The sequence below is a fragment of the Pogona vitticeps genome, chromosome 12 (genome assembly GCF_051106095.1).
Source record: "Pogona vitticeps strain Pit_001003342236 chromosome 12, PviZW2.1, whole genome shotgun sequence".
NCBI lineage: Eukaryota > Metazoa > Chordata > Lepidosauria > Squamata > Agamidae > Pogona > Pogona vitticeps.
In genome coordinates, this window is record NC_135794.1 from 5,481,707 (window position 1) to 5,493,845 (window position 12,139).

Sequence of the window (12,139 nt, forward strand, 5' to 3'; positions counted from 1 at the left end):
GAAACTGATGGTGTATCTATAGGCATGTGATTGTTAGGGAAGATACTCCATCAGGTCTTATGCTCTGATAGCAAATGGCCAGACACAAAACTGCCTTGGGAATATAGACATCCTCAAAAGAAAAACAAACTAAAAATAATAGGAGAATCTGAAACCCAATATATGTTTTGCTTAAGTTTTATTACCAGTCGTACAAGTGCCCAGAGCAAGGTACAAAGAGGAATATACAGTGGTTCCTCGCTTAGCGATCGCTCCGTTGAGCAATGAAATCGCTTAGCGACTAACTTTTTGCGATCGCAAAAGCGATCGCTTTGCGATGGCCCCTATGGGGTTTTCTCACTTTGCGATGATCGCGGGGAAGCGATCAAAGCGATCATGGCAAAGCGACCCTTTTCTAACAGCTGATCGGCGGTTTCGAAACAGCCGCCGGGAAAACAAAATGGCCACCCGCTGTTTTTCCTCACTTAAGAGGCAGCGAAAATGGCGGCACTATGGAGGATTTTCACTTTAAGGTGAGTTTTAAGGCCATAGGAATGCATTAATCGCGTTTTAATGCGTTTCTATGGGCTTTTTAATTTCGCTTAGTGATGAAATCGCTTAGCAACGTTTTTTACGGAACGGATTAACGTCGCTAAGCGAGGCACCACTGTAACATTGTATAATTTGTACATTTGTAAAACCAGAAATGTGATGTAGATGATAAATTAAGGAATTCTGGATTTCTAGGTATGTGCACATCACACACAGGCACACACAGACACACACAGACACACACAGAGAGGGGGGAGTGTGTGTGTGTGTGTGTGTGTGTGTGTGTGTGTGTGTGTGTGTGTGAGAGAGAGAGAGAGAGAGAGAGAGAGACAGAGACAGAGAGAGAGAGAGAGAGAGAGAGAGAGAGAGATTTTCCTCTAACTTTTCTATACGAAACATACTTCAATGGGGGAGGGATCACACCTCAAGAGCATAAAGTGACACACGACAGGCAGATGATCCAAAGTCCACCTCAATGCTTCAGTTAAAAGGGCCAAGCAACAGCTGATGGGAAGTCCTCTTTCTGCCCTAGCCCTGGAGGGCTCTTTCCTGCCAGTCTAAGTAGACACAGTACAGGCGTAGATGGACAAATCGTATGAGAGACTAATGGTTTTATTTTATTTAAAATATTTTTACACCCCTTCCTGTTCTCCTAAAAAAAAGGCCAAAAAGCCCTTGAGTCTTATGTAACTATAAGGTTACATCCTAGGATCCAATAAAAAGAGTATTTGTCTGTTCCCGTTCACTGGTTAAAACAATTATTTTGTACAAAGTGAAACCAGGAAGCGCTTGTTCAATTCCACAGCCATGTAAAGAAATAAGAAAAAAAATTTCTCTGAAAAGAACAATCCAGTAAGACCATTCAGAGACTATGAGTTTCCCACACACATATCTGTAAACTAATGCACTGCTGTCTTGTTAGTACTTACTGGGGATTGGTCATGTTGGAAGACGCAACCAAGTCAGCACCTGTTTAGCTATATCCAGCTCCTCGCTCTCATTACAAATGGGATTTTCTTTAAAAAAAGAAAGAAAAATAAAGGATAAAATAAAGTGGAACATGGTGGCAAAGCCTCACATCACACCATCAAGTATGAATGCAAGCGCAGCCCAGTAAATGAAGGCAGCCATAACTGGGATGTATACGTTGGTTGTGGACCCATCCACAAGGATTCATTCCTTTTCTACATACAGTGGGGGCCTTGACTTGAGAACTTAATCCGTATTGGAAGGCGGTTCTCAAGTCAAAAAGTCTGTAGGTCAAGCCGTCTGTAAGTCAAGGGTCCACTGTATGTGCACCTTGACATGTTGTTAAGAGTAGATGCTTAGGATGATGAGGCTCAAAACGCCGAATGGAGTGAAGGCAGGAATGCTTACTGGTGTTTCATCTTGATGCTGTCTATGTCGGCGAAGGCTAGCTTATCCCTTCTGCTTGCTTGCAATGATGTAAGGCACAGACGGGGTGCTTTGAACTAGCCATTAGTCATCTGCCTCCCAAAGGATCACATCCAGCAAAACTGTGAGAAGAACCTGCCCTATTTCAGGACAAGGGGAGATTTGGGCTTTGTCAAGAAGAGAACATTCAAAGGAACTGTGCCTCCAGTAGGAAATGCTGGATTGTTGTATTGTCTTTTCAGAAACAAAAAAAGCAGATATCTGTGCCTCCCTTATCTTTTACATGTTTATCCGGATATAAACTTTCATGGTCATGTTATCTATGAAAATGTATGCTATAATACAAAAGAACTAATCTTTAAAGTATCCCAGAACTCTTAGCTGCTTTTGATGCAACAGAATAACACTGTTGTTGTTGTTTAGTCGTTAAGTCGTGTCCGATTCTTCGTGACCCCATGGACCCGAGCATGCCAGGCCCTCCTGTCTTCAATAACACAGTTACCTCACTGAAACAACATACGAATGAATCTCGCTAACTATTCTTAAGAATGGTTAAGAGAGAGAAGTCAACACAAGTATGATCTCATCAAATTGAATAATATCCCTTAACTGGTCCATTCCAGAATCTTGATTCCCAGACATCAGGACAGACCTCTCCACTAGTATATTTCTAGATGCAGACATATAACTGAAGTTCTTGAATCTACATCCCAAGAAAAACTGTATTTTCTCTTTGGTCAGAAAACCTATCAGACCTGTAGGTAACTGTAACCTCTTATGATATAATTTCTCTTTGTTTTGTCTAAACTCTGCTCATATATCAGTGGGTCTTTTAAATAATCACCAAGTTATTATGGTGGAAAGTGGCCTTGCCTTGAGAATAGGCAGCAGCATCTGCCTAGCTAAAAGAGACTGATGAAATGTTAAAGTTCACTTTTTCTTCAATAATAAATTTATTTTTAATTCAATAATAAAATAAACATCTTTACATGTTTTTTACATGTCTCCACTATTATCTAGTCAGTGGTTTAATGATTTCCAAGGACCAAAGATTTGTTTGGAATACTACTGTCAAGAGATACTAGCAATGAAAGTCAAAATCTTCTCATTGGGAAGTTCAGTTCATTCTTCCTCTTTCAGATCTAATGCAGTGTTTCCCAGTCATGGATCCCCAGATGTTCTTGGGCTAGAACTCCCAGAAGCCTTAACTGCTAACTGTGTTGGCAAGGATTTATGGGAATTGTAATCCAAAAACATCTGGGGGCCCAAGGTTGGGAACCACTGATCTAATGGTTTGATACGCAGTTTGTATTAACTTGCTCTTCATAGTACAAGTGGGTTGCATGTGCTATCTCACTGCATACACACTCTAGAAACATGGCAGGAACTGCACTTTCCCCAACAAACCTCTTTTGTATTCTTTCAAAGCACATCTCCCTTAAATAAATGCATGCCTCTGATATATATACTGTACTGTATGTTATAAGGTTCACTTTGTGAAAACATTGGCCTGAATCTTGTTGACGGTCTACATAATGCTCTCTTAATAGTAGCTCGTCCCAACAGGGTGGATTTTATTTGAACTAAGTTGATTTAAATCACAATTTAAATTTTAAAAAGTTTTTTTATTATTTAATTTTTTTAAATCAAAATTTTAATTCAAACTGTGATTTAAATGAATTTGATTTTTTTTAAAAAAATATCATTCACTTTTATCTATCTTGCTACCTAGCTGGTATGTGCAGAAACAACAATGGGGCATACACAAGGAGAAGATGAGAAAGCAAATTCCACAAGCTATGTTAAAGGAGCGGAATGCTCATCATAGACAATTCTGCCCATCAAATTTCCAATGTGTGCCTGCTCCATTTCCACATTCTGGCACACATGTCACCACTGAGCAACAAAACACATCTAAAAACTAGAGGAACTAATCTAGAAACAGTTTCTTTGTGGCAGTAATCCCAGAGTCTCACAGGCATTAACTACAGAGAAGACACACAGAAACAACACAAAACTAGCAAGATGCCCTTATCCAAGTAAATGTGTTTAGAGCAGGACAACAGGTGTTTCAAGTGCAAGCAATTCAAAGGACTGATGCCATTTTTATTCTCATGCTCGGCAGCTGCTTGTACATATAAAGAGACAGCATTGTCTTTTCCACCCACCCCAAAGAAATACACACCCGACCGAAATACACATGGCGAGAGAGGAACCGCTTTAAAGGTTCTCTAGCAAACTGCCACTAATTTTGGAGAGGTTGGAAGGCCACAGAGTCCGAATGCTCTTAGGTGAAAGAGCACAGATATCGACAAAATGGGGGAAAAATTGGTGAGAAGTGCAGAAAACAATTAGGAAAAAAGGGTGGGGGAAGAGAAGAGGCCGAGAGCCACAGGACTCACAAGGAACCCTCTTGGGGGCAGAAAAAGATATGATAAAAGTAAGTAGTTGCGTTACTGAGTTTTAAGGGATAATCTCCTTAAGCTTTTGCTATACAGCAGCAAAAGTTCTACAACGGAAGCGGATGGAAGCTCAACTATCAGAAGTGGGTTATATTTTTTTACCTTGCTCTTATCTTTTGTTTGCACTTTGGAGGAGGGTTGTGTAGCCAAGTCTGGGAAATCCAGTTCTCTCCCTGCCAATGAATCAGAGAGACATAGCGCAGCAACCACGATGAGGATGTGCTCGAATAAGACACTGAACAGCTAATATTTTCTCCCACAGAGCTTCTTCTCCACGTGCCCCGGTCAGTGCTTCAAACAGACACGAATGTTTTTGTCCTGCTGAGCCCTCCACTGGCATTCTCTGCTTCTACCCCTATGAGAGACGCAAGAAGACGCATTCTCAACCTCTGCGTGAGTATAAACGGTCTTCCCATTATTGCAAGCCTTATTTCACGTTTCAGCACAGAAAATGCAAGCCTGACGGTGAGAGTAGAAGTGGTGCTTTAGCAGTGGGGAGAGCCTGGATGGGAAGCCGGCCAGTCGCTTTTTTCTTAGTGGATTTTGGACTGTATGTCTTTTAAAGTTTTGTGGCCAAAAGCAGTAGTGGTAACTGTACCCAAGGAATCTTGTGGTTTTCCTCTGTCGTTTTAAGCTTGCTTTGTTTGAAGTCAAAGCTGTAGTTTAGGGCTGTGGGAAAGCCCTGTGGGGTTGGCTTGTGGTTACGGTAATTCAGTAGGCAGTAACACACTGAGTGATGCAACTAAAGTACACACCGTCCAGCCAAAATGCAAACAATGTTTTATTTTTTATTTTTTATTTTTCAAGGAACTTTGGAATACCAGAACTGTGCAGGGGTGCTATCTCTGTGAATAAAAAATGTTCAGAAATCTTCCTCTGTGTCCTGCAATTCCCAGAGAGCGAAAAGAATTTAAATGATGGTTTCATTCCATCTGTGCTTATCAATAGGAGGGAAAGATGTTTATTTTAAACATGCTGGGCAAAGGCTTGTCAATATAGTCTTTGTTGCTAAACCAAGTTCTCGATATGTCACAGGTTGGTAGCAGGAAGTTAGGAAGTTGACTTGTATGCATGCATTTATTCACACACACACAGACACTCACACTCACACTCACACTCACACACACACACACACACACACACATTTGCACTGGCCCCTATCTTTCCATGCATCACCTCATACAAACAAACGACAGAATAACTGAGTACTGGTGAGCCATAATGCTTGGACATAAACTAGAAAGGAGATTTCAGATCTGCCACAGCCCCAAAGAATACTGCTTTTCTCCTGTATTATTAAAATGCATACTGCACAGGGCTGTCGCTGGGAATTATATTTTTAAATTAGTATAAAATACTACTGAAAAGGCTGCTGATCAGAGATCCGTTTTGGGAACCACGTTCTGCTCCTCCTGCTTTACTAGCTCCACGGGTCGACCTTTTGTTTCGGTGTGCAATTCAAAGTGATTGATATAATGTTTAAAGGCCCAAATGATTTCAGAGCCAGGATAATTTAGGGAAAGCAGGCAGCAGTTTTCAACCCGAAGGCCAAATTCAGTTTCAGATAAGTTCTTAGTGAGTCACATTTTCAGGATGGGTAGAGCTGAAGTTTGTTGGAAGGGGAGCAAAAATACCAGCCTATTTTAGCTTAAAGCTCTGACTGCCAGTAGCTATGCCTCAAAAGGCATTTCAACTTTTTTAAATGGAAAAAAAAAGAAACCACCAGAAAATAAAGAGGAAAGTGGCATGGCCACCTTGGGAAGCAAAGAGGGCAGGATTTGGCCTCAGGGCCAGTGGCTCCACACGCCTGCTTCATGGACTACATTCCTCTACAGCAGTGGTTCTTAACCTTGGGTTACTCAGGTGTTTTTGGACTGCAACTCCCAGAAACCCCAGCCAGCACAGCTGATGGTGAAGGCTTCTGGGAGTTGCAGTCCAAAAACACCTGAGTAACCCAAGGTTAAGAACCACTGCTCTACAGGAGCTGGCTTATCCTCTGCATTCAACTGAAGAGACTCTTGTCTGTGAGTCCCACGAACAGCTGAGGTACCCTTGGTGGGAAAAGCAAGGGTGTCCCTGTTCGGAGAAATGTTGTTTGTTCCTTGACTTACAATAGCATGGGGCTTTTGTTAACCAACACCTACTTTTCCTGGACTGCTTTTAGTATACAGTAAGTTGCACTGAGAACTCTGATAAATGGGGGGGGGGAAGAGTACAAATCTAGAAAATTAGAAACTGTATTTCAGTGTATAGGCCTCTAAATTTAAAAAGTGGAGCATAATTGGTAGCTGGTGTGAGCAAATTTGATCATATCATTTTGGTTCTGGCTTGTCTACACTGCTTACCCATTGTGTCCCGGATCAAGTTCAAGGTTTTGATGCTTACGTATAAAGCCCTCCACAGTCTGGGACCACATCACTTATTTATCAGAGCATCTCTCCCAAATGTCATCTGCCCAAACCACCAGATCATCTCAGACTAGGTTCCTCCACATAGCCAACCCCGAGGAAGGCTCATACGTTATCTACAAGAGGAAGGGTCTTCTTCGCGGTGGCACCGACCTTAGGGAACCAGCTCCTGGAAGAGTTATGCCAGCCTGCCTCCCTGCTATTGTTTAGGATTCCGTTTAAAACACTACTTTTCAGGGAGGCCTTCCACATTGATCCTAGTTGACTGTATGCCTCCTATCCAGCTATTATAGGGAAAATTGTCTCCGGTACCATTTGGTATTATGTTGTCAGTTGTCTTAATTTTTATTGTTTCTTAATATATGTTTTAGCTTGTTGTAAACCACCCAGAATAGTGCATCACACGAAATTAAATTAAATTAAATTAAACAAACAAATAAATAAAAAGGGAAAAGTATAATAAAGTCAAAAAAGTAACAAAAACCATAAAGCCATGAATCATTACAGTATAGAACTCAGACAGCAGAGCCAAATAAAAAGAAAACAGCATTTAAAAGATACTAGAAAACGCAACTCACATTCAAGTACTGAGATGCATTAAGACATTGAGCTATAGGTCTAGTTATTACTTATGAATTAAAAATAGCTACGCATACAAAAAATAAAGACACAGCTTTGAGATCAGTGCTAATTCTTCACTTTGCCTCCTATATGAATTATAAACCTATCTAAAAGACTGCAAGACAATGAGAAATAATTAATACCAGCAATTCACAAGATTGAGAAAATCCCCCACTTCAATGCGACCTGCAGAAAACTAGACAAAATGTCAAATACAAGCGCCTGATTAAACTGTTACATCGAAGGCCTATTAGAATTAACCTCCTTCAGTCAATATGATTGTAAGGCTAAGGGTTAATTTAAACATTAATGCAAGGGTGGATTCTTTCCAATTTCCCGCATGGATTGGTAGAAAGGCACTAGCAGGATGAATACAGCTTGGCCAGTATGCCGTCTACACAGCAATAGCTGACTTTGGGGAATGTACTGTTCAGCAAGCATAAATGCTCTGAGATTATGTAAGAGACGTTGTTAACCCACAGGGAAGACAGAGGGGCCTCTGTGCTGTGGTGTGCAAAGTGGCTCCAGGTAGGTGACCTCTATGTATGCAATAAAGCCTTGTAGACAGTCATTCCCCCTCCTTCCTCTGCCAGGCTTAGTTCAACTGGGACACAAGCAAAACAGCTGTAACAGCACAGACTTCTGATTCACACTGGCTGTGGGAAAGTGAAATGAAACTCCTACAGCAAAATCAGGCTTACACCAGATCAGCTCATTCGTCCCTCTAATCTAAATACTGTAAACCACTCATGTCTACTTTGGCAGTTGAATGGCGGAAGACTTTCCCGGGAATGCTTTTGAAACTGGAAATGCTAGGGAGAAATCAATCTGCAGGCAATGCATGGTAGCCACAGAGCTAGTCTACACTATTAACTACTTGGGGATAAGTATTATTAAGGGAGGCTGACAGATATTCTAAAATAAAAGCAAGTAAATAAATACTCTGAGCCAGTGGTTTCCAACCTTGGGTCCCAAAGTATTCTTGGACTAAAACTCTCAGAAGCTTTTACCACTAGCTGGCTGGTGAGGATTTCTGGGAGTTGCAATCCAAGAACATCTGGGGAGTGTTCCCAAGGTTGGGAACCACTGAGGGATGGATAAAGGAACAAACATCATCTTTCAGTTCTTAGGTAAAGGTAAAGGTTCCCCTTGACATTTAGTCCAATCGTGTCTGACTCTAGGGCGTGGTGCTCATCTCCGTTTCCAAGCCATAGAGCCAGCGTTTGTCCGAAGACAGTTTCCGTGGCCATGTGGCCAGCGCGACTATACACAAAACGCCATTACCTTTCCACCGAGGTGACACCTATTTATCTACTCGCATTTTTACATGCTTTCGAACGGCTAGGTTGGCAGGAGCTGGGAAAAGCAACGGGAACTCACTCCACCGTGTGGATTCGATTTTACGACATCTGGTCTTCTGACCTTGCAGCACAGAGGCTTCTGCAGCTTAACCTGCAGCGTCACCACGTCCCACAAGTTCTTAAGAGGCTACTGTAAACTCAAGAGTCTCCAAGGTTTTAAGATCGATTTGAGGGAGAGAGAGAGAGCCTGAAAAATTAGGGCTCATCTCAATTCACATTAAAGATGTGAGATTTGGCTCATTTGGAAGCTAATTTCTGAAATTTTATAGGTATTCGTTCCCCTTTTCTAAATTGACACAAACAATGTAGTGAAAAGAATGTTTTGAATACGGCAAAGAGAACAAACCAGAACTCCAGGAAATGCAATACAGGATTAAAATATGAGCCCTGGTATTACTGCCCCCATAATCCCAATTCCATTAAGGCACATAGATATGATACCTTTGCACCATAGTGAGAAGTTTGGCTTCACCGGACGCTGCAGAAAGATTCCATTAGTCGTAAGATATATCCACTATCTATTGATCTCAAGTGGTTTGCTTTTTGAAGTCCATTCTGCCTTTGGAAAGTTCTATGCTGCCCTTTTAATTTACTAGAGAAGTGGATTTCCAGTGATTAACAATGTTCTCTTCACACCTGGAAGCAGAAGAGAAAATATCATTAGAAGAGTTGATCAAACTTAAAAAAAAAACACACTCAGTCTTCTAGGGGAATAAACCAGTGGCCTGAATCAAACAACTAGCCCTAACCAAAGTAGACCCACTGAATCAATGGGATTTTCCTAAGTGTTGACTAACCACTGAGCAGCTGATGCAATATGTCTGATGTAGCTAGAACAACAACTGGATTTAGGCCATGATGTTTTATAGCATGATTTTAAACAAATAAATAAATGACCAAACTTAAATATCCTTCTTCTTTGCCCCCACCAACTGCAACAAGGAAATTAAGGCCAATAATATGAAGCAGAGGCTTTGCATTAAAAGCTACTCTGCTGAAAATAGAATTTGCTGGTACCAAGAAATAGCTAGCTTTCTTCATCTGTCATTAACACCATGGGCACACTTCCAGAAAGGATGCATTTAATTTGTATGAATTTGTAGCTCAGAATGTACATCTTAAAGGCCAGCAGTATAACAGCAAAAGATCATTCTGTTAATATGAAGTATAGCCATCTTCTCTCAAATGCAACACACTCTGCAGTTTAGCTCCCAATGACAAATATTCTTGATGTTTAAGACGACGCGTTTGCAAACAGCTACAGTTACTTCATCCTGGTGCTCCATATGGTACAGTATTTGCCAGGCTAAACCAAGCAATTAATCAAAAAATGTGGCATTCTGTCTCTTGCCTTATGCTCGGGAAGATCTCAGTGACTTACTAAGATGTACAGTAACTCCACTCTGAATTAGAGGTTTGTTTGAACCTTGATAAAAGATTTGCCCTTGTGCAGTATCATTGTACCTGGAATTCTGTCTCTAGTGTATAGAGTTTGCTTTTGAACTGTTAGCTGCAAAACATGGAGTGGTTACACATGCTCTGTGGGACAGCTACCATCAGCCATGAACAGATTTCCAGCACTATCTCAGAGCAGATGGTGTAGCTTTCTGTTCCTCTTTCACTCTCAGAGGCTTGGAGCACATGTCATCGCTGACTCTCTTTCATTTTATACAGGGCATTCCCATGTAGATTTTAATGTAGAGTAGAAGAGTAGTGGAACTGTAGAGCTTCAAGGGACCCTATGGATCATCAAGTCCAGCCCCTATCAAGGAATGGGGAACTGAACTTGCAGCCTCTGGCTTTGCAGCCAGAGGCCTAAACCAGTGTGTTATCCAGCAGCGTGACATTAAGGCATAAAACAACAGTTGAAGCCTTGTGTTCTCGAAGGCTTTCACGGCCGAGACCCGATGGTTGTTGTAGGTTTTTCGGGCTGTTTGCCCTTATTCCGAAACATTTCAGAACAGGGCCAAACAGCCTGAAAAACCTACAACAACCAGTTCAAGCCTTATTTATTTCATACCTATTTTATTCTACCTATCTAGTGTCTCTTGCTTTTGTTGATTACTGGACTTTTTAGTGTTGTCTCTGCCTAGGGCTACTGATTATTATTTATTTGCAGTCTACTTAGTTACTTAGATTTTACTTACAGTATTTAAATATTTAGCTATTAGTTGTTTACTCTCCACTCCAGAATAATTTACAATAAGATGAAACAGAAGTGTGTGATACAAAATTGCAACTACCCTCAGGGTGCCAGTACAGCAGGGGTGGGCAATTAATTTCTGTAAGGGGCCACATGAAAAATCTGAACTATGTTCAGGGGCTGAACCAACTTTACTTAAAAATAAAATGAAACAGTGATGTTATGGTTGTTTTATTTTAAACTTGTTAATCTTCACAAATACTAAAGAGTTTTTTTGTGGTATAGTAAAGATGAGCAACGGATCAACTTTAGACAAAAAGCTATACAGTGGTGCCTCACTTAGCGAAGTTAATTGGTTCCAAAAAATTCATCACTATGGGAAAACACTGCTAAGCAAAACACGGTCCCATAGAAATGCACTGAAAACCGGACAATCCGTTCCAATGGGAACCTTAAGCGAAAATCGCCATAGGAAACATCGCTAAGCAAAACGCGGTTCCCCAATTGAAATGCATTGAAACCTATTCAATGCATCTCAATGGAGGGGGGGGGAAATAACAACAAATTGAAAAAGAGTCGGAACAAAGTCAAAATAGTTTAACAAAGGATTTATTAAGTGCACTTATGATTTCAAGCATTCTGAACATTTTTAAAACATTTTTAAACGTATAAAAACAGCCAACAGGAGGCTGTCAAAACCATTGTTAAGCGAAACAGGGGGACCCAAACTGTCATCGCTATGCGAAGCATGGTCCCAAACATTGCTATGCAAAAATCGCCCATAGGGAATATCGTTAAACGGAGCGCAAGATCGCTCCGAAAAAGCCATCGCTAGGCAAATTCGTCATTAAACGAAGCACTCGTTAAGCGAGGCACCACTGTAAATGGTTTTGATGTTCAAAACTGTCTGTGGGCCAGACAGGAGCAGCTCATGGGCCGTATGTGGCCTTCGGGCCGCACTTTGCCCAGGTCTGCAGTATGGTAAATACCCAAACACGACAATCAATAAACTGAAGTCAATAAAATCACCTAGTATCAAAATAATGACATTTACAGGCCTTAACAGGATAAGACCCGTCACCTAAACACTAGGCCATCCAAACCAGAGTAGCCTTCTGCTCTTTTTTCTCAAATAGATTTAGTCACAAAGACTTCATGTTCCTCCTGATGCCCTTTAGTTTTACACTGTGTATGCCCATGTGCGTTTTCATGTGTCAC

The 12,139-nt window shown here is 41.1% G+C and overlaps 2 protein-coding genes across 12 annotated transcripts in view; one reads left to right on the forward strand and one right to left on the reverse strand.

Annotated features, from left to right (window-relative positions):
- TMEM266 (transmembrane protein 266) overlaps positions 1 to 12,139 on the reverse strand; it is a 113,675-nt gene that overhangs the window by 51,771 nt on the left and 49,765 nt on the right. For 4 of the 10 annotated variants that reach the window (XM_072982260.2, XM_072982257.2, XM_072982259.2 and 1 more), the window contains 2 exons: positions 9,220 to 9,414; positions 1,461 to 1,547 (listed from right to left, as the gene is read on the reverse strand). In XM_072982260.2, the coding sequence (XP_072838361.2) occupies positions 1,461 to 1,474 (14 nt within the window). In that variant the 5' untranslated portion in view covers positions 1,475 to 1,547; positions 9,220 to 9,414. Of the gene's footprint in view, positions 1 to 1,460; positions 1,548 to 4,490; positions 4,562 to 9,219; positions 9,415 to 10,310; positions 11,021 to 12,139 lie in introns of those variants that run through there. The other 6 variants (XM_072982263.2, XM_078380937.1, XM_078380935.1 and 3 more) reach the window with 3 other exon arrangements.
- NRG4 (neuregulin 4) overlaps positions 4,554 to 12,139 on the forward strand; it is an 81,581-nt gene continuing 73,995 nt past the window's right edge. The window contains exon 1 of one of the 2 annotated variants that reach the window (XM_020808072.3): positions 4,554 to 4,781. The gene's annotated coding sequence lies outside the window, so the exon portion shown is untranslated. The remainder of the gene's footprint in view (positions 4,782 to 12,139) is intronic. The other variant, XM_020808076.3, reaches the window with a different exon arrangement.